Genomic DNA, 24432 nt, shown 5'->3' on the forward strand with positions numbered 1-24432 from the left:
AGTTTGAATGTCCCTTTGGTATCCTTCGCTTCTCTTTGACTTAATGTTGAATTTTGAAACAAACAAGAACAAAATCAAAATAACTTTACTGGTATAGTAAAATTGTATCAATGATAATATTTTGTGAATATTAATAACTACAAAATTGCTTAAAAGATAAACATGATCAAAAGGATGTAGAAAAGAAAAAAAATTGAAATTAAGAACAACCTTAATGGTAAGATAGTAGTTTCCTCACCAAACTCAGATTACTTGATCCGCGGTTGGTATGAATAGTAAATTTCCAATATTCCGGTACAATTGGCAGTTATATTTAACTTTCGTGAATTTCATAGATAAAGGCAACAGTAGTATGCCGGTGTTCAAAAGTCATAAATCGATTGAGAGGAAACACATTCGGGTTACAAACCGAAACCGAAGGAAACTCATCAACTATAGAATAGGCATTGTATTTAAACAGTTAAATTTAAATTAATTACCAAAGATAAAGAAATAAATAGGATGAAATATTTTATATAGTTGTAACTTAAATTTTAAATTGATGGTTTTGAACTATAAATCAAGTAATCGATAACTTCTAACTAAAATATTACATTATAAACATTGATACCCACAATAACAAAGTTATACAAAATGAAATCTAACCATTTCATCGTATTGATTGTCATCTAATGTCTTAAACCAAATTTATGAAAAATCTCCCCAAATTAAAGAGTGTCCTTACATCATTTAGAATATAGCAAAGTGCTCTCCACCAATGAAATTGTAGGATTTGGTGTGTCTAAATTGTAAGGAATGAATGTTCTTAGAAAGTGATTGTCCTACTGTGGTATGCCTACTATAAGTTAAAATCATAAAATTTCAATAAACGAGTTACAACTGCCCAAAACACATTTATCAGCTGGAATGGATTACATTTTATTATTGAAATTGATTAAAAATTGTAAATAGTTAAACAAACAAAAATCAAAATGCATTGAAGTTTACTGGTGTAGTAAAAAATTGGTATCGTTAAAGTTATAATTTGAATATTAATAAAATTGCAATAAAAAATAAATAACTTCATAGCAATACAAAGGGAAAGAAAGAAAAAAGTCCTTCAAACAAAATACTTAAATCTCAAAGCTATTCCAAAACATTTCAGATTACTAGATCCACAATTGATAAGAATAGTATTTACATATAGGGATTAAATCAAGTTAAAGGCATTGTATTTAAATATTTGAATTTTAGTTAATTACCTCACTTAATAAAATCATATTTAATGTAAAGAGTTGGATTCAAAAATTGTCTGTGGAATAAGATTTCGTTGTTACTAAAAGATAGAATTTATTGATTTTAACTGTAAATAAAAAAAGATACTTTCTCACTGAGTCACATTCATACTCACAATGAGTAAACTTAAACAATTCCCAACATTTCATCGTATTTGTTGGGTTATCTAACGCCTATCACATAATTTATTAAACTTTCCCGTATTATTTGTGGTATCTTCATTACCTAGACATATCTACAAACGAAATACCTAAAAAGGAAGTCATGCATTAATAATAAACATTGCACTTACAATGAAACGTGTTCTTGATTAAAACCAAACAATTCGAGCCTTGAGCACTTTACAATATTCTAAGTTTGTAAGAGAATGAAAATCCCTTTCTTCGTGACAATTACTCGCTTACGCGCTCGTGTTTAATCATGAAGAAAGAGATAATCATTCTCTGACATATACTTAGACTAACCCATAAATGAAACAACTAAAAAGGTAGTCATGCATTAATTATAAACATTGTACTGACAATGAAACAAATTCTTGAGAGAGTTTGTTTGAGCCTTGAGCACTTTACAGTAGTATATATTTGCTAACGCTCGTACATAATCATGAACAAAGGGATAATTATCTCTTACATATGCATGGTACACGTGTATTTGTGTGGATATTTTATAAAGTAGTAGTTTAATACAATGTATGAGGCAACGTCTTCAACAATTCTTCTTTGACTATAAAATTTAAATTCATCGTTTCAGAATTTAAAGGATCATAGGTATTCACATTGTTCGTGCACCAAAATGAAAACAACTTCATGACATTGGTTGAATTTCAATTGTTTTGGACGTTGTAAGCCAATCACAGCGTTTTGGTGTACGCATTTGAAATTATAACCCAGAACGCATTAGATTCTGAAATGGCAAATTGTTTGAATGTTTTAGTTATCTGATAAGTTGTATTCCTGATGAAAAAATATTTTTATTTCTTTTTTTACATTTGCATTAAATATCTTACTCGCAAGACCGCCTTTCCCGATTCCTAAGTTACGCGACAGTAATCAAAATAATACCAAATTTAAAATTGTTTTCCTTATGTTATTATTATCATTATTGACTTCTTCGGGATAAAACGAGTGCCTGTTTGAAAACAACTGGAACATTATAAAGAAAGAAGATGTCAGTCGCTAATCCAAGATTTGATGCATATGATTTGCAGGGAAGAGTAGGGGCGGTCGCTCCTGTGAAATCTTAATTAGGACCTTATTTTGACATAAAATTTGCTGTCATTTTACCTTATTCACAGTCTTTTCTTCGTTAAGGATGAGGTTGGCACCGGATTTGCCGTCGACTGAATCTGCGCCTACATTTAAAGATCAAGTAGTGTTTTTGCTATTTTATTCCAAAATTAGATTTGCTCAAAGAAATCAGACCTTATTGAAAATAGTACAACTACTAACATTAATACAATTATAACTCCATGTAACCATCTTGATGGGTACAACAGCTTATGTATCTTACTTAGATATTAAACGGTCAGTTTGTTCCATTTATGCAATATGATCTAGATGATAATTATTTGGCTTCATGAATCAACGATTAACATTTATCAATAAGCAGGTGAGGGATATATCTGTGAGAGTCGTTTGCCTGCTTAAAAAAAGTTCAACTGGTTTGCTGTTCAGTGTTTCTGTTGTTCGGTTGTGTTCCTCTTATAATTGATATGTTTCGCTAGGTTTTGGTTTGTGACCCGGATTTTTTTTCGCTTAATCGATTTATGACTATTGAACAGCGGTATACTACTGTTGCCTTTATTGCTCATGAAGATTTTACATTCACAGTTTAGATCATCTGGAAACTGTAAACCCAGAAATTATTGCGTGGTGTCCATTCTTCAAAGATCGCATTAATAACTTTACGTAATTATTTTTGAATTTACAGTAAGCGACAGTTCGTTTTTCCCAAAGTATTTAGTATATAGATCTTCTTAAGAATATTGATATTCGATATTGATATAATTTTAGGGAGGAAGATAAGGACCGTTATTTGTTCCTTTTGTTGAATTTCAACAATACCGCTCATCGTTATGAAAATTGATAATAAGTAATATAAGATGAATTAAAAGTCTCATTAAAGTACTTTAAATTGTTTGTTAATGTCAAAATGATTACTTTTAAGTTCAACTTGACATACCCTTGGTGTGTTCTATCTAATATTTACAACAAATATAAACTCCTAAACATATTGTATCAATGTTGATGTGAAGATTTCAGAGATGCTCTCATGTAGCCTTAATTGTTGTATATAAGGAATAGATAGATATTTTCATACTTTTTACATGGCGCTACAAGCTGGTTTCACTTTTAGTTCGTATTGGTGTATTTTTATTGTTGCATTTATCGCAGTATTTATCAAACAGCCTCTAGAAATCCCACATTTTCTTATTGATGTTGGGAAACATTAATATCTGAATATCAATTGCATGTAAGTGGCTCAGGTTAAAACAATGATGCGATTTTTTATTAAATACGCTACTAAATACTTAACAGACGAATTTTGCAATTAAGGATGTTAGCTACTATTGTTTTTGACTTTTTGTCCTATATTCAGAATCCTGTACTTTTATCCATATGTTGCCAATAAAAATTTTCTCCGCTAACCCCTACTTTTCTTTTCATAAGTTTATTACATATTGTTTAAGAAGCCATTTTTTTAAATCTTATAAAATCCTTGTTATTTTTCATAGTCTTTGAAAGAAAAAAGGTGCCGATGTTAAATGTGTGTAAAATCTAGATAGAACCGTTTCCCGCCAAATTTTTAATTGATTATATCTCAAAAACAAGGTCATGGACCTGTCATTTTTTTTCTACTTTTTAAATTCTGTTATTTGTATTCTATCAATTTATAAAAGTCTTTTAAAAAGCTTGTTATTTTTAAACAGAGGAGCGAACATCCTTAAAATCAAAGTCGTAACACCAACAAATAACATAAAAAACATACAGAACTTTGACTATTTGGTTACTTACGTTTCGTGCCGTCTTTGTGTAAAACATTCCATCCTAAACTTGTTTCTATTGTATATGAACAAAGCTCAGATGCCTTTAAATAAAGGTAGCAAATATTAATGGATACACTATGGCTTGTTCCACAGCAATTTCTGTCGTTTACGCATTCCACGGCACATGCAATTGCATCGTTGTAAAAAATCTTGTTATCACTTTTGTTATTGTTAGAAACTATCCTTTTGTCTTTGTAAACGGAAAATATTTTTTGCTCCATTTCCCAAGCTACAGACGGCATATTCGACATTGCAAGTATTGAACATAAAGAAGTCAATGGAGTGAACATCTTCTCTAGCTAAGGGTTATAATCCGACCGCTCCTCTTCACCCTTGGCAGATTAAGACAGTATTTGTGTATGCAGTAAAGTGCCATCTAACGACAGAAAGAAGTCACGCCCACTCCGACTACACCATAATTGACCAATGACAGCAATTGTACTGTTTAGTTTTGGGGTGTAAAAATGTAAAATTAAGTGTCCAGTGTATACGAATTTCGTAGAGGAGAAACGTCATATATTCTTTGACATTCCAACATTGGCATCAGGAAAATACCAAAGGACTTCAACTATTTGATTAAAAATGTCACTAAATATCGTCCTGTGTTTATGGGGTAAAAACGTGTTGCACAGCCTCCACGTGGCAATTGTTTATTTGAATGTCTACATTAACACGTGATCATCTTGAAGGCGTTTGTGATTGGATGCAGTTACCTACATCTGCGACCAAAGAAAATCAATACTTCGTTTATCCAAAATTTTGGCTTCATCTGTCAAGGTTGGAGAGGGGCGGGTAAGATCGTAAGCCTTGGCTGGCAAAGATGTGGAGTGTGATGAATCGTCATTTTGTTCACTCTTTAAAAAACGTTATCTGATTATTTTTTTTTTTAGTAATTTTTGTTTATTATCATAGAATTCTATACAACACTATGATGCACCTACTTCATACGGCTTTTATTACATTCTGCAAGAAATTTTATTCTTTGACATTTTCTTAAATGATCTGAAATACATATGAATTATAAATTGAATTCAATAATTTTAATATCAATATGGATACTCTAGAGATTAAATTTATTTCACTGTTATAGTAGTCTCAGCTGAAACATAAGAAAACTTAGAATGCTTATATATAAATCTATGTTTCTATCTCCAACTTATTATTGATATAAAAACCAGGCTGTAGAAACACCACAACATCCTTGTCTGTGCAGTCATAAGGTGTTGGTTTACTTGTCTTATTATTATATAACAAAATAAAAATGCAAAATGAAGTACAAATTTATAGAATATAATAAAACTGTATTAAATATTATAAAAGAATTAAAAAAACAGGAGGATGTAAATAATATGTTCTTTAGATAGTAGTATTAGTAGTAGGGAAATAGTACGAGTAGTAACATCAGTAGTAGAATAACATTATTCGTAGTGGTAGTAGTAACAGAAGCATCAGTAATAGCAGTAGGAGGTAGTATTGGTAGTGGTAGTAGTAGTAGTAGTAATCGAAGCAACGTACCAACATTTATAGTAGTACCAATCTAGTAGTAGTAGTAGTAGTAGTAGCAGTAGTAGTAGTAGTAGTTTATGACATTATGATTGAAATTCTTCTATTTTTGGCTGTTTCACCAATTGAGTAAACACGCATGGAACATAACCTGTTAGATGAGTTATCTTTTGCTCCTAAAACAGCGTTTTCAACAATTTGCAATAAAATCTGAGCATAAATTGTCAATTTATAGAAGTGATGACTCTTTTATAAGACAAAACATCCTAATGCAGTACATTTTCAACTAATGACAATAAGTGAAACAAGGGGTGTCCTTTATGATGAAATTCCATGCCACTGTCATACAAGTGAGAGGTTTAGTTAGCTATAAAACCAGGTTTAATACATCATTTTCTACATAAGGAAATGTCTGTACCAAGTCAGGAATATGACAGTTGTTTTCCGTTCGTTTGATGTGTTTGAGCTTTTGATTTTGCCATTTGATAAGGGACTTTCCAATTTGAATTTTCCTTGGAGTTCGGTATTTTTGTTATTTTACTTTTTAGTAAGACATGCTTTTCTTGCTGAAAATAGGTTGCCAACATAAAATTGGCCTCCAAGATATAACCAAGAGTGGCGAAACTGTTATTTGTTATTCAGTTATAAGTTTATTGTTACTAGATATTTGAAGTATTATCTATTGGGCTTCTAGGAATATATTGCATCATAATATAAAAATAAGAAGATGTGGTATGATTGCCAATGAGACAACTCTCCACAAGACACCACATGCCACAGAATTTAACAACTATAGGTTACCGTACGGCCTTTTCCAGTAAAACCATAACATCAGCCTATTTTGTTCATGTACTTTACAAAAGATGAAAAAAGTAACCGTTAACCATTCCGTGCATGTATCTATTGATAGAATACATAAAAAGAATTCCAAGAATACTGGATGGAAACATGAGGACATTCAAAATTTATAAAAAGAGGAGAGTAATTGTCAATTAAACAAAAAAGGAGAAATTACGAACAAGTCTAGAAAACACTTCATAAATGACTAAAGACAGATCAACCCGAATCGCACTAAAAACTGAAAGTGAACTGAGATAACCGAAAGGGTAAGCAGATCCTTCACAATGAGACACATACACTGAGATACCCCGGAAAAGAAAGCAGATCCTTCACAATTTGACACATACACTGAGATACCCCAGTAGGATAAGCAGATCGTTCACAATTAGACACATACATTGAGATACCCTGAGAGGATAAGCAGATCCTTCATAATTAGACACATACACTGAGATACCCTGAGAGGATAAGCAGATCCTTCACAATTAGACACATACACTGAGATACCCCGGTAGGATAAGCAGATCCTTCACAATTAGACACATACACTGAGATACCCTGAAAGGGTAAGCAGATCCTTCACAATTAGACACATACACTGAGATACCCCTGAAAGGTAAGCAGATCCTTCACAATTAGACGCATACACTGAGATACCCCTGAAAGGTAAGCAGATCCTTCGCAATTAGACGCATACACTGAGATACCCCGGAAAGGTAAGCAGATCTTTCGCAATTAGACGCATACACTGAGATACCCCGGAAAGGTAAGCAGATCCTTCGCAATTAGACGCATACACTGAGATACCCTGGAAAGGTAAGCAGATCCTTCGCAATTAGACGCATACACTGAGATACCCCGGAAAGGTAAGCAGATCCTTTGCAATTAGACGCATACCCTGAGATACCCCGGAAAGGTAAGCAGATCCTTTACAATTAGACACATACACTGAGATACCCTGAAAGGGTAAGCAGATCCTTCACAATTAGACACATACACTGAGATACCCCTGAAAGGTAAGCAGATCCTTCACAATTAGACACATACACTGAGATACCCCTGAAAGGAAAGCAGATCCTTCACAATTAGACACATACACTGAGATACCCTGGAAAGGTAAGCAGATCCTTCGCAATTAGACGCATACACTGAGATACCCCGGAAAGGTAAGCAGATCCTTCGCAATTAGACACATACACTGAGATACCCCCGGAAAGGTAAACAGATCCTTCACAATGAGACACTTACACTTAGATACCCCGGAAAGGTAAGCAGATCCTTCACAATTAGACACATACACTGAGATACCCCGGAAAGGTAAGCAGATTCTTCACAATTAGACACATACACTGAGATACCCCCGGAAAGGTAAGCAGATCCTTCACAATGAGACACTTACACTGAGATACCCCCGGAAAGGTAAGCAGATCCTTCACAATTAGACACATACACTGAGATACCCGGGAAAGGTAAGCAGATCCTTCACAATTGGACACATACACTGAGATACCCCCGGAAAGGTAAGCAGATCCTTCACAATTAGACACATACACTGAGATATCCCGGAAAGGTAAGCAATGTTTCACAATTAGACACATACACTGAGATACCCCGGAAAGGTAATCAGATCCTTCCCAATTAGACACATACACTGAGATACCCCGGAAAGGTAAGCAGATCCTTCACAATTAGACACATGCACTGAGATACCCCGGAAAGGTAAGCAGATCCTTCAAAATTAGACACAAACACTGAAATACTCCAGAAGGGTAATCAAATCCTTCCCAATTAGACACATACACTGAGATATCCCGGAAGGGTATTCAAATCCTTCACAATTAGACACATACTATGAGATACCCCGGAAAGATAAGCAATCCTTCACAATTAGAAAAATACTCACAGTATCCTTTTTTAGAATCGCAATAACGTGTATACGCTCGGAGCAAAACTGTTTACAATTATAATACTTGCAAAATAATTTAGAATAGAACACATTAGAATAAAGATCATTTATTTAAATATGTTATTGTCATATAAATATAAAAAGGTGGGGTATTATTCCCAATAAGACAACTCTCCACAAGAGACCAAAATGACACCGAAATTAACGACTTTATGTCACCGTGCGTCCTTTTACAATGAGCAAAACCCATACCGCATAGTCAGCTATAAAAGGCCCCGAAATGACAAATGTAAAACAACTCAAGCGAGAAAACAAAAAGCCTGATTTATGCACAAAATAATGAACGAAAAACAAATATGATATAGAGCAACAAACGAATTGTTGAATTACAGGCTCATAGTCTTTGCTATGAACTTTAACCTTTGGCTAAAAGTTAAAGTTAAAACGAGCTCTTACAATTACTAACAAAATATGAATACCAAGGTAAAGTACAAAGACACTACCTATGCTATACTGATGGTTATGTTGCTGTCTGTCTTTCTCCATCGCTTGATTAAAGAATTGAGAATGGAACCGGGGAATGTGTAATTTTTACGGAGATGTTGTTTACCATGTTTACCGAGCCTGGAAATTTAGATACGATCCGGGTAAACTTGTCGATCCTTTAAATAAACATATTTTTTTTTTATTCTAAAGGTTATCAATTCAACTCTGTAATTAGATCTTTGAATTTTGATTTTATTGGTACAAATATTGATTTTGTTGTCAGTAAATTATAAACAACTTAATATTATTTTTACATACATATGCACATTCATGTCTCTACAAAATGTCGATATCTATTTCTTGGCATTGCACAAGGTCATGTTTTTTCTCTGACTGTTGATGACGTCTTTACACTAAATCCAATGGATGTTGGATGCTTACTGATTGATATTTTAGTATAAGATGAATGATTTTTTTTTATTAGTTGTTATTGGCTTTGAACTAGCTGTCAGTAACAGACAAAATGAGTACACTCAGATCTGTACTTAATTGTATTTTGTTGTTGTGGGGATGTATGAATTACCTGCCACGTCCGGTCTCTGTTTTTGTTAGATGTTTTTCAACTGAGTTTTACTGTGCGTATTGCTATTTGTTTGTTTATTCTATATTGGCTAGAGGTATAGGGGGAGGGTTGAGATCTCACAAAACATGTTTAACCCTGCTGCACTTTTGCCCCGGTCATAAGTCGGGAACCTCTGGCCTTTGTTAGTTTTGTATTTTTTTTTTTTATTTTGGTTCATCTATACACTGTTTGTTTCGGAGTTTAGTGTGACGTCCATTTGTCTGAACTAGTACACATGTTTATTAAGGGGCCAGCTGAAGCCTGCCTTATTTTACCTGTCGATACTTATTGTGGCATAGCACAAGGTCGTGCTCTTCTCAGACACCTTATGACGCCTAAAACTAAACGCGTTGGATGTGTACTGAAAGCGATTTTGGTCTGGGAAACATGATTTATTTATTAGTAACAACATTGGCATTAGATCGGACTAGCTTTCAGTAACTTCCAGTACTCTTATGTCGGTTTGCTGTGTCTCTTGTCTTGCGTTTTCATGCCGATATAATGTCCAACTGTTTTTACAGTTTGTTCTAATGTTGTGCTATGGCACAACTGTCCATGGTTAGGGGAATTTATACATTTCACATTTTTATGTCGGAGCCTTTTATAACTGACTGTACAGTATAGGTTTTCATATTGTTGAAGGCCGTACAGTGACCTATAATTGCTTAATACCACGTCATTTGAACCCTGGTAGATAGTTGTTTTATTGGCAATCATACCAAATTTCCTTATTTTCATATGCGATCCGGTACATTCATTCTGTGCCTTTCCAAAGTCATGAGCCAGTAGACCAGTTGTTATCGTTGGTTTGCATCCGTCATATTTGTTTTTCGACTAATGGTTTAAGCAAAAAAAAAAGATTGTTTGTTTTCTTTATTATATTGTTGAACATTTTGCCCAGACGTTTATGTCTTATGCGTAAGTTCTCAGGTCGTTATCAAATAATCAAAGTAGCACAGATTCACATGTGCAGTTTAAAGTTCTGGCACGCTTAAATAAATCCATAAGGCCAAAAATTGGTTTGTGACTAATTGTATCTAAAACAGTAGGTTTTTATTTTTTCCAAACAATATGTGAATAGTTTGGTATTGTCGTATATTATACATTTTTCGAAATGTGCATACTCACTGTAATATACTTGCTCAACATACTCACTGTAATTAATATACTTGCACAATGGACTATTTTTATGCAATGCAGAAATAGAAAATGTAGTTAATACTGCAGTATTTTTACTTAGCGAAAAGTCTTCTATGATTACTGAAGCTATTATAATCGATGGAGGCTTAGGTGTCAAGTAATAAATTCTGCAGATGATTTAGCAGCAAAACAATATAGATGTCTAAAATGCATGTACATACAAATACTTCAGACAAATATCGTAACTTCGATTTAAAATAGATTACAATAGACACTTGTAGTATTTGTGTACGTTGTGTACTATGATTAGTAATGTGTTTCTCTTATATTATTTGAATAAGAATTAAGGGGTGCGGTGTGCTGAACATGACAGGAAATTTCAACTTCACAACTTTCACGGTACGGAAAGTAGCTTTTATTACTGGGTTTTATTCAAAATTTGAACACCAGGGAATTAAAGCATGCTTCTAGCGCCAACCCAATTGGTTTTGTAACGGGGTAATATAAACAAACTACAGACTACAAGCATTTCATGACCAACATTGAATTATTGTCTTCCCGTACTCTAGTTCGTCGATAGCCTTCTCATATGCAGTAACCCTAACCACGAGACTTTTTGTTAGTACTTTGGCAACCGCCCAGCGCAAGTGCGATGGAAAAACCGTGATGAAGGAAAATGTAAACAGAAGACTAATCCAACGAACTAAATGTATCTCCATCTAATACTAAAGATGACGGACAAATTGAGTCTCTGTTTATGAAACAAAAACCAACAACGAAAAGATTGTATTGCAAGGAACAACTTGTGACGAATGTGAACAAAAAGGTGTTGCTTTCTATCAATTTTCGTATGCTACTTTTATGTATAATATATATCGAGCATTGTAATGCATGACAAAGGACGGACGACAATTGTTGGACGCTAGGTTATTGCAAATGCGTACACTAGCACCTAGCGCCAGGTGGGCTAAAACGAGTTGCTCGATCTCTTTGAGATTGAATTAGAAAATTAAGTATAGCAATTTCAGTATGCTATTACTTTGTATATTATAATAAAGCAGTCAATGGTTGCAGTTTTAATTTAGAACATGTATTATGTTAACAAATAATCTGTGTCTACTAAAATCATTACACATAACAGGTACGGTCTTGTTGCTGTATGTTTTTACTTGACACGTCTATATCCTAACAGTTTGGCTTATAGCAACATCCGTCTGGTGTTTTCACCAAAGGACAATTCTGAGGTACTTGAGTGTATGTTGGACATCTACAACAGAAACATACAAATATATTGTCTACGAAGACGATATAACATATTTACATTAACCAATTGTACTGCTGTGCATGTTATTCGAGTTGTAAGTATGATGCAGTTATATATAACATCATTAACTGTTTAGTGATTGTCTTATCAAATTTAGCGTTAAACTGTTTTCTATCATATGACTGCGCTTTCAAACCATTTTTTTTTATTATAGATTACTTTTTATAATGTCTGTAGTTATACATCTTCAATTCTCGTGTAAGAAGTCTAGAAACTGTATCACTAGCCTGTTATGACAGAGGTTGTGAGTTCGAATCCCGCACGTGGCAGGTGCGCTCGACACCAATTTTAATTGACTAGGATTGCCAGTTTTCTTACCGAAGTTCGGTGGTTTTCTTTGGGCACTCCGGCTTCCTCCAACAAAAGAAACTGACCCCCATAGTATAGCCAATAGTACTGAAACTGGGTGTTAAACACCAACAATCAATCAGTCAATTCCTACGACACAAACAACTGAAAGGAACCCAAAGGACACTCAATAGTGTGGACGCATCAAATAATGAAAGTTTGTCAAAACTATTTTTAAAACATAGATACCATGTAATATAAAACAAAAAGTTAGAACATCTTACTTATCCTGACATCGATAATGTCCAGTTGTTGCTTCCAAGCATTCACAATTGTAGTCGCATCCGTCAGACCATTTCTGACCTTGTGAATAAACTTGTCCCTTGTATAAGCAACCTTTGAGAAGAAAAATTGGAATACAGAACAGAGCAATATAGAGTTTTGCACTTAGTATGTTTTTTTTTATCGAGCGGACTATCATATTGTACGACCTTTCGAGTTCACTCCACTTTCTACGAAAGATAAAATTCATCAATATTCTTATAATAATCCTTCTAGTGTATGTCAACTTTTAAAGTGACAAGATCATATTAGTTACTCAGTGTGCAAATTTCCTAATACGTGAATGTATCGGGTCAATAAAATTCATATCGGTTGAGGCAAAGCCGAACCCGATATGAATTTTATTGACCCGATAAATTCACGTAGTAGGACAATATTATCCTGATTTCATGATGATGATGATGATGACTTAATAAAAAAATTGCACTGAAATTTATTAGGATAATATCAGCCAATCAAATTGCGAGAAATTACTCTTAATCAGGATAATCATGTTTACTGATTGATAACTTTGTCTTTTTCAAGACTCTGTGTGCAGTACCAGGAATAATACAAGCTTACCTTCTATCTTTTTATAGAAAGAATATTACGTTTCAATACATAATTTGTCTGATTAAAGAGAATATGCGAAATAGACATTAAATGTAGTTATTAACCAATCACTATCAAGAATATATATTATGATATAATTTAATTTTGGATGTAACTAGTCTTCTGATTAGTTGAAAGTTTATCAGCTCATATACATAATTTTGTCGTCGTCAACGTTTTTTCGTGATTTACTCCTTCAAAATGGAAATTAGAATTAAATCATAAGGACTGACTGTAATATTTTTCTGTCTATTCGAAATAAACTCAAAAATGCTGTGCACATTTTACGCGAGTTATTCAGTGTGCACCCAGATAAATAACCTCGGCATCTGAAACAAGTCCATCATGTTTGGACATTTATGAAATTTTATCACTGGTTGTTTCAAAAATTTCACTCATCCCCCAAGAATTTCTGGGGATAAACTGTCAAATTTCATACAAATTCTTTCCAACACCAATTCAACATCAACACTACTTGGCTTCCTCATAGCCACATACTAGGCTTCCTCATAGCATCATTATAGGTTTCCTCATAGCCTCATAGGCTTCCTCAGACATAACCTCATAGGCTTTCTGATAGCCTCATAGGCTTCCTGATAGCCTCATATGCTTCCTGATAGCCTCACGCATTTATTTGGAACCATAGATCCAATTGGATTGGTGTGATGTCAAGCCAGGGGTCTTTACTCTGCTACTTTTCAGTACGCACATAGGCTCTTGGCTAAGGCATGGAGCAAAAATTTTAATAGTAGATTGCACCACATTGTTTATATTATTTCTTCATAGAAAGACAAATATTTAGTCATTCCTTAAATAAATCAAACTAATTTGCCTGACAATGAAGCCTTTTGCAAGATTTGAAGTAATATGAAATTGTCACAATATACGTATATATTGTTCACCTGTAGTGTTTACTGTGGTGTTCTGGTGTACAACTTGGACGTCACATTTTGGTACCTTGCAGCATTGGTCATTAGGGTCTTGCACAAGTCTACACGTTGTTGGAACATTCTGGTAGTGTACACACCTGTTGTATATAAAAACAAAAACGTATGTTCAACTGCAACGATTCTGGAAGGATTGGGTATGGTGTAGAAACTATGAAATTACTAATTTTCAACATAAAAAAGTCTCAGAATAGAAGATACAAAGGGAACGTAACCATAAGTCGAAGAAAACAGACAATACCATGGCCTAAACAAAACAAAATGGCGGAAAGACAACCAACAGTCTACAGAACACTACTAAGAAACCAAAAAACTACGCAACACGAACCCCGCCGAAATGAGGTACTCCTATGTGTTCCAGAAAGGCATTTTAGAACAATTCGTAGAAATGAAGAATGACTAAAACGTGTAAACGTTGTTAGATAAAGGCAGTTTCCTTATCATCAACTAAATTGGTGGATAACACTGGCTCTGATACCCATATTAATTCCTTATTTTTTTTGCTCCAGACTCCAAAACAAGGGCTCCAGATGTTTTTGTTTCTGTGATTCAACTGATAGGGCTCTGTCACGGAATAGAAGTTCCTTCATAATATAAGTTCCAAAAAGAAAAAATATTCTGGAATATTATTTCCACAGGAATAAATATCAGAGTATATGTTCCTAACGGAATAAATGGTATAGAATATTTGATCCAACAGGAATAGATATTATGACATTGTTTATAACAAAGTTTCCAGTGGAACTTCTGTTAGGCGGAACAAATATACGTTGACAGCTCCAGTTTCCAATGATAGGACAATAGATATTATGACATTGTTTATAACAAAGTTTCCAGTGGAACTTCTGTTAGGCGGAACAAATATACGTTGACAGCTCCAGTTTCCAATGATAGGACTCCGATTTTCATTGATAGGACTTTGAGCTCTGGGAATTGGGATCCAGCCTCATAATACGCAGACTCCGGGCTCAAAAATGAATTTTGGAGCTCGTGTTATTACCCCAACTTAACAGTATGTTTGATGCGTCTGGTTGTAATAGCTAAGACTTTTAAGATTTCCGTATGAAGAACGGCAAAAATGTTCTGCTGAATTTTCGTTGCATTATCGATAAGATACATGAAAACATTTTTGATACATGTTGAGGCTTTAGTTACCCTCAGTTCAAGCAATTTTTTCATTTGTTTGGTTTTTTCTAATTTTGTATGAAAATAAGAAGGTGTGGTATGTTTGCCAATAAGATAACTTTCCACCAGAGACCAAAAAAAATGACGTAGAAGTAAGCAACTATAGGTCACCGTACGGCCTTCTCTAACGGGCAAACCCACATCGCTTTGCACGTTATAAAAGGCCCCGATATGAAATCAATTTAAACGAAAACTTACGGCCTGATTTATGTACAAAACAATAAACGAAAAAAAATAGTGTATAGATTAACAAACGACAACCACTGAGTAAAAGCTTCCTGGCTTGGGACAGACATATACAACATGTGTCGGGTTTAAACATGTGAGCGGGAGTCCAATCTTCTCCCAACCTAGGGCAGTGGTATAACAGAACAACCCCAGAACACATTGTACAAAAATAATAACTGAAAAACAAACAATTATTTTCAGTAAAGTTTAATAAACTGATTAACGAAATTATAACATTGGTATAAACTCATTATAGATACCAGGATTTAAATATGGTACGTCAGACACGCGTTTCGTCTACAAAAGACTCATCAGTGACGCTCGAATAAAAAAAGTGAAAAGGCCAAATAAAGTACGAAATTGAAAAGCATTGAAGACACATGGAAGACCCACAATTCCGAAAAAATTTTGGTAAACTAGTAGCTAATGTTGCCTCTATCTTTATCCCCGCGTTTTTGTGTGCCTGATTCATTTCAGGAACTTCGTTGATGCTTGTCTTTTGTCGAATATTAAGGATGTACTTAGGTCAGGTTTAGGAATTTTTGTCAAATGTTCAGACTCCTTGGGTTTTATCCTACGATACAGGGTAAAATATTTTGCCCCATAACACCCATGTTTCTTTTCATTTAAGACTTAAATAGCTCATAAAAGCTCATTAACCAAAATTTAAGCCGATTCTAGATTTCTTTTCTTTCGATTTGAGACAAAACTAATACAAATACAAATATAAGGTAAAAATTCCGAGTCAGCCTTCCCCCGCCATTTTTTTTTATAAATTAGATATTTCGAAAAGGAGCTCCATAACCTATCAATATTTTTAGCTTATTCCTTAACTAATGCTCTTCTGGCTTATAGTATCAATTTTAAATTCTAGATTTTTTTTAATTTCAACTAAGTAAATCCTTAATGAGCTTTGTTTGTTACTTGGAGAATTTGGTGCCGGTGGCCTATCTTTGATTATTTCTTTATAATTTATTCACTTGCAACTTTTGTATACTCCGGACGAATTAGACTTTGACATAATGTAAATGCATGCACACCTGCAGTGGCGAATCCGGGGTGGTTCCGACCCCCTTTTTATTGACGATCAATGCATTTGAATTGGGACATATGATTGGAACACCCCCTTTTAAAAATGACAGGGTCCGCCTCTGACCTGTCTGTTTTGGAAGAATGCAAATAAACTCATCATAAATACCTGAATTAAGATTTGTACACCAGCCGCGCGTTTCGTCTACAAAAGACTCATCAGTGACGCTCAGTTCAAACAGTTAAAAAGGAAAAATAAAGTACGAAGTTGAAGAGCAATGAGGACCTTAAATTCCGAAAGGTTATGCCAAATACAGCTAATTAGGTAATCTTTTCCTGGGGTATGTCAACCTCTATAGATGTATGTTTTTTTTTTCTTTATGTCGTTGAATTGAGGCACATTGGTGTATTGTGTTGATTAAATATTTCGTAAAACCAACCTTTCAGTACAACGGTAAAGTCCCTGTTCAGCGTTTAAACACGTACACTTATAATCACAACCATCTTCCCAGCGTTCACTTTGCTGATAGTGTTTACTCTTGTACGTGCATCCTACTAAAAGGAAAACGCTTACGCTTATCAACAAAATCATGAAAGACACTGCTCAATAAACAAATAAATCATTGCTAACATCTAGAATATAATTGCTTCGTCTCTGTAAGGAATTCACAGTGAAGACTACTGAAAACAATTTTTAAAATATATGTAACACTCACAGTTGGAAAGCAGGTCACGGTTTGACCCCAAGTCTATCAGCAACAATAGAGTCACGTGACCGTGAAAATTCAGTAAAACTACGGATGAGACAAACCTCACTTTTACTCACTAAAATACCACTGTCATGGAAAAAAATTATTGATCAAAATAATCTTGAATATACATTGTTTTAACTCGTCAAAACTTACACATCAACTCAAAGTCCTTTATTCTTTATTTTATCTTCAAACTTGAAGTTCGTGTGAAAATTGTCAAGGCTCCTGATCGAAAAATCTAAATATTTTCGAGGAAACTAAAAATGATGGGCTGAATTTAAATTTAATAAAGCATCTCATTAAGACAAACACTCGATATGAATATCTAGGCAATACAGTTTTGGATACGCAAACGTCAAGTTATGTTCAACATGAAGCGGTGGTTTTTTTTGCCGATTTGTGCAATGGTTATCTCCCCTTGATATCACCAGTCAAAAATAAAAACCCACCAAAATGAATAAAAAGGAGTTTATTTTACAAAAATCAAGAAGAAAATAAAAGAAAGTCGATTAACAACTATGTTATTATAATATTAAGAAGAGATACTTCCCTACTTTTCAGAGAAGGATTACAGGTAAAAAATAAAAGACAAACAATTGGTAAAAATTAGATCTAGAAACCTAGCTGAATTGATATAAATTAGCTCTGGCTGGTGAAATTTACTTTCAGTTTGTTATTTTTATAATGGGATATGGGATCACTCCTAATGGATTTTTTCTAACTACTTCTAACAATGTTTAATGCAATAAAACATACTGTATACAATTTAAAAAATCTTTCTGAAAAAAAAAATAGTACTGACCATTTATATTTTATATTTTAATAAAGTGGGAACAAGAGTCACAATTTAGTTTCTTCAAATTAAAAAAGCCTTTTAACTCAAGCCTATGTTTCTTAGTTGAACAGTACAGTACTGCCTAGAAAATATCATACAGAAAAAGGAAAAGTTTACCAAAAAAAATGACAAAAATTCTGTAAAAAAATAATGCTTAAAATTATAAGTGAAAGTGACATAATTTTAATATTAAAATCATTATTATTGTAAAATTCAACTATTAGATTAGCTAGCACAGTAGCCCTTGTCCAATTTCTCAGGGTATTTTATAGTTTAGGAAAGTAAACTTTTTGAGAAAAAAAATGGGGCTTCTTCTCTTCAAGTTGCTGTATCTGCTGCTTTACATATTTATAAACAAAGTATTGTATATTTTACCTCAATAATTGGATATTATTCTCAGAAATGAAAGTTGGTATGACAAATCTTGTGCATTTTACTTTAATAATGATCAATGATGATGGTTGACAAAAAATTGCCATTTGATTAAATTCAATTTTGTAAGAACACATCTCTATGAATTAATTTCTTGTTTGACTTGATAAGCTAGTGTTTGCTCTTATTAATGTAGCTTACTTAGTAAAGAGATAATTGATAAGCAAGGTTTTTAACTAATAAAATATAAATATAATTAATTGACCTTCATTTCCTTTTTTCATATGTTTTTTCCTCCAGAAATTTTCTTTGCAATGCATTTTCTATTGCTATTTTTGTGCTTTTGTTTACCCATAGGCCATCATTAATTTGTCATATTTGCTTCCAGTATAAATGAAAATTTCTTAGACCTATAGTTTCAAACGCCATAAAGAAGAACTTTGTTTGTTGTTTCACTTGTCCAATGTGTAAATTTTCACTATGCACATGACCCTGACACATATTTTGTAAACGTTATATGACGTATGTTGAAAAAGAAAACAATGTCACCGTCAATTTGTGTAGGGGAATATTAAAAAGGGTTTTAATTACTTTAAAATGGAAGTATCGTATGGAATTGTGAAAAACAACAATTTTTAATCATAATTTCATTCATATCTATAATAAAATCAGTATTTTAGAGTACTTTGGAAACAGGTACAATGTAAAGAATTGAACTTAACTGTTTTGAAGTAGAAACGCAGCCAAAACCAGGTACAAATTGACATGACTGGTGGTCACCAAAATTGATGTATAATAGTAAAAAATGATGGCTTCAAAATTGTGTAGAAATTTTAAATAGTTTACCCGGCTTCATTTAAGATTATTACCGTTCTTTTCCGTATTTGGATACGCAAACGTCAAGTTATGAAAAATCGATGTTTTTGGCGAACAAAAAAGATGGCTGAAATTTTTAATAACGGACAGGATAAAGAAATAGCAATAACAAGCTACTTTTGATAATGTTTGTATGACGTATTGAAACTATATTGGTCGCAAAACCTACAAATTTTAAAATTCAATTATAATAAAAGCATGACAAGTTGAAATGAATACTTTAAACGTCAATCTTTTAGCCGATTGATTTGGCGGACTTTTTGACGTCACGGACGACTGTAGCGCCACCTAATTAATTCCCCCTGCTATTGTTGCTGATAGAGCTTGACGACAACGGACGTTTCCAAGGACTTGCTTTCCAACTGCTCAGAAACGTGTCCTTCCCCCCAAACGTGTCCGATTCCCCCAAACGTGTCCACATGACGTCACTGAACTGCAAAACATGTCCTAATGTAAAAAGGCGCCAAAGCGTGTCATTTGTATAAACACCCAAACGTGCCCAATACCCCAAACGTGTCCAATCCCCCAAACGTGTCCATATCAAGCTTAATTTTTTTCCTTTACTGGAACTATCATTCGTGTCCATATTATAAATTCGTAGGTTATTTGGTTATTGCTTTTTCATTAACGTATACTCATTTTACTATTTCATTAAAAAAATAAAAATAAATTACTTTAGGTCTTTTTTTAACCGGCAGTATAATCTGGGTAAAAGTGCCAATATGTTCGGCTATGTTGGATGTAAACGTAAGCAGCCATGCTCAGTTAATTTGTAGATATTAAATCAAATACCTCGTGTAGGGAGAATGTCACTCTCTCTGCGCATTAAAACCTGTGTAGCAATTCACTCTTTCATGGTGCCATCAGTTGTATTTTGGAAGGCAACATTCTTTTTTTTTTAAATTTCCGCAACTTTTATTTAAAACGGCCTCTTACATAACGGAGATTGAAGTAGTTTCTTACTGAAGTCATAAAAAAATTGGTTGTTACTGGCTCTTAAATTTTTTAGATTAAAACCCCAACTAGTGTTAGTCCCGAATAACCGTAAAAATTTAGGCCTAATCCTAAATTCCCGGTATGATAATAAAACCTATGTACAGTATTTATTGTTAACATGATGTCGTTCAAATAATGCATGCAATATTTGGCACTGGACGTTATGTCTCTTGTTTGTGTGTCTTTAGTGATCATGCTCGAAACCTAAAATTTATTAAAAAACCTGATAAACAGTAAACTTTTGATTTGAAGAGTTTTTAAAATACCAGAACTGTTGAAAAAAGGGAAGTCAATTCTGCGGAAAGCCCGCCGTGCAATATTCGATTTAATATAAAAGGCATCATCAGAATGTATAAGTACAAAATAATTCACTTGGTAAACGATTAATTCAACTGTACTAAAATTATTTGTATGTTCGCTCTAAATCAGAATGCAATACTTGCAACTTGCATTTCAGTCAAAAGTTAATTCATATGTTACAGATTAAATTTGCAATTATGATAATCATTAACAACCGGCATTGAACAAACTAATGATAATAAATGACCACCGTGTTCATCAACTGTGTCCCCCGTCATAGAATTGCCGTAAATGTTATTTATGTCATTTGTACATGTATTAGCGCTAAAAGACGTGAGACGTTCTGGTGTTTAACAGTGGACACGTTTTGGCGAAAAACAATTATCGGACACGTTTGGGGGTTATGAAATCGGACACGTTTGTGCAATATTGAATATAACGGACACGTTTGGGAAGAATGGACACGTTTGGGGGAATCGGACACGTTTTGGAGTGTTGCATATATATATCTAAGTAATCTTTAAATTGTCGTTACGTTATAGTTTTATTTTTTTTTATTTTCCGGGTTTTTAATTTAAAACATATTATATATAAGACTGTTGTATATATATATATATATAATTCGTCTAAATAACAGCCCAACAATGTTAGATCTGTAAATTATAAGTACGTCTGAACCAGTGACAACTCTACGACAGATTTTATCCATCGGAACACCAGTGATGGTGATACAAGGCTGAAAACACTTTCTGTATACATAATTCGTCTAAATAACAGCCCAACAATGTAAGATCTGTATTTTTTTTTTTGTTCTTCCCTGGCCGATATATATATACTCACAAATTCCTTCTCCACAAGATGAACACGTCACAGGACAAAACTTTTTCAATGAAGGAAACGAGCAAACATTCTTACTGCAGGCGAAGACAGCCTGGTCCTTGCATGGTTCTAAAACGATATAAAAATATATCTGAGGGTCTGGATGGGGGGTTCTTCATGTTTTAATTCATTAATTTTCTATACCATTTATCTTTTTGATATTTCTCTTTTTTTTATTTTCCCCATTATTCTCTATTTTTTATATGTTACCCCTTCCCCCATAATGACCATTGTTTTTATTATTTATTTTTGGTCCATTTTTACTCTCTCTCTTTTTTTTTAATTTTTTTTTCGCGCGCTATTCTATATTCTGTAACAATACTTTATTGCTTTTGTTCGAAGTCTATTTCGTAGGTATTTAAGCAGCCAAAGTTACATTTTTATTTTTTAAGTAATCATCGTAAAAAATATGTACTGATTACAGAATACCGTATATGTTCAAACAGTTAAAAACAACAACAAAAATACTTTAAGTATATAATTCAAATTCATTACGGTAAACTTTATAAACTTTGCGCCGTTTTTTTTTTTGTTTTTTGTGAAAATTGTGATGGAATTGGAATCGCATACTAAAAAATCACATTTTCAATTTTTTAGCATTATTTTCATGCAACATTTTCTGAAATCGCAATAATCAACATCGCATTTGTTGTCCATTTGTTAAAAAATTGTAGAAATGAATAGATACGAAAAAAATCTGCATTATTTAACAGTTTTCAAACTTTTATAGCTGACTATACGGTATGGGCTTTGCTCATTGTTGAAGGCCGTACGGCGACCTATAATTGTTAATTTCTGTGTCATTTGGTCTCTTGTTGAGAGTTGTCACGTCTCTTGTTGAGAGGTGTCTCGTTGGCAATCATACTACATCTTTTGTTTTATATCAACTATTGTTTCATCAACTTATCAAAACTGGCAATGTTAGTGAAACAAAGACCTACGTGTACCTCTCAATTTGATTGTCCAGTTGTTAATACTTACTACATAGTCCACATGTTAAAGGGCAATAAGTCTTTAAGTTGTCATCATGACAGACATGGCTATCATTGCAATTTATAAACGTGGCATCAACACAGTTTGTAGAATTTGTCGCCGACACTGTAAACCATAGAAAATACAGAAAGACTTACATTTATTTTAGCAAATATGATTAAAAAAGTAAGTGTGTTTACATTCTCAACAAGACTGTCAAAAATGGAAAAGGATGTTTTTGATTATATTTTTTTTCTTTTTATAAGTATAATGTCAACCATTCTTAGGACATGCTTGAACCTTCTGAGAATAGAATGTTTTTTTTATTATAAAAATTTCAGTTAAAAAATTTGAATGTATAAACTTTTATATTTGATATGCTAAAAATTACTGATAATATAATATAGTATATAATTGAAAATTTCATTTTTTAGTAATACAAACGTACTTTGAAATTTTGAAAAACTTACCAACCACTGTGAATACATTTAAAACAAACAAGAAACAAACTATGCCTGTGTAAGTCATGATCTAGCGAGACAGCACTGTACGGTATCACAAAATTCAAGTACATATATACACCTTATCTATATAAGCTTGAACATATCAAATGACCTCCAAAATTTGATTATATAAAAGCTATTCAAATGTCGGTATGAGGTCTCAAGCATACATATGATACAGTCAGAAATAAAGGCACACAATGTTGTTGTTTTTTTCAAATTCCTCATGAGAGATTTTTCTAAATAGCTTATAAAATACGGAGATATGGTATGATTTCCTATGAGTTCAAATGCTTTGCACTGCACTGTGCTTTAATGGTCGACAAAACGAACCGGTGTATTTGTATACATACGAAACAATGTTAGTGAGGCAAAAATCCAAAAACACATAACAACAAAAAGAATCTTCAAAATCAAAGACTATATAAAATTGAGAATGGAAATGGGGAATGTGTCAAAGAGACAACAACCCGACCATAGAACAGACAACAGCAGAAGGTCACCAACAGGTCTTCAATGCAGCGAGAAGTTCCCGCACCCGGAGGCGTCCTTCAGCTGGCCCCTAAACAAATATATATACTATATGTATAATAAGATGTAAATAAAGTATTGTGATCTTTTTAAGCTTCAGAAAACAACATTTTTGACAAAGAAAAAAGCTTTGAACTGAACCATCTTAAAGAAATTTTATTGTTATTTTCATAATTTTGTTTATATGGTAATTTATTTCTTTATATTGTGCTTGCTACGTTCCCTAAAGTGATCCTTGTAGAACATTTCAATAACTATAGAAATATGTAACTACTAAGTAATATATTTTTTACTGTTGTTCGCTTAGATCTTTATTGGTCTTGGCTTCTTGTTAATCTCTGATATTAAATATAGCTTTTTGTCTTACACTCTTTTGGTAGCAATTTGTAAGCAATCAATTTAAGTTCTACGAGGCATACTTGTAAATGGCCGCTAATTAGATATAACTGTGAAAGATTGACACTCCGATGAATATTTAAAAATTAAGATTGATGGTGGATGGATTCCAGTTTACGTCCAGTGGGCCGGATTTTTGAACATGTATTTTCTTTTTAACAAATTAACAAACAATCCACAAAGAGATATATCACCATACACGGACACGTTATCCTGACTCCAATCACGTTATCCTGTCACGTTATTCTGACTCCAATCACGTTATCCT

At 33.3% G+C, this 24432-nt stretch overlaps 1 protein-coding gene across 1 annotated transcript; it reads right to left on the minus strand.

Moving 5' to 3' along the window:
• Positions 1-11882: 11882 nt before the first annotated feature.
• LOC127717819 (kielin/chordin-like protein) lies at positions 11883-23275 on the minus strand. The gene is made up of 7 exons (XM_052223662.1): positions 23205-23275; positions 22744-22860; positions 21724-21831; positions 17193-17307; positions 14266-14390; positions 12715-12826; positions 11883-12085 (listed from the first exon to the last, which is right to left on the minus strand). Exons 1-7 carry the CDS (start codon positions 23260-23262, stop codon positions 12004-12006), a joined length of 717 nt encoding a protein of 238 aa, XP_052079622.1. The 5' UTR covers positions 23263-23275; the 3' UTR covers positions 11883-12003.
• Positions 23276-24432: the final 1157 nt, after the last annotated feature.

This window comes from Mytilus californianus, unplaced genomic scaffold (genome assembly GCF_021869535.1).
Source record: "Mytilus californianus isolate M0D057914Y unplaced genomic scaffold, xbMytCali1.0.p SCAF_10, whole genome shotgun sequence".
NCBI lineage: Eukaryota > Metazoa > Mollusca > Bivalvia > Mytilida > Mytilidae > Mytilus > Mytilus californianus.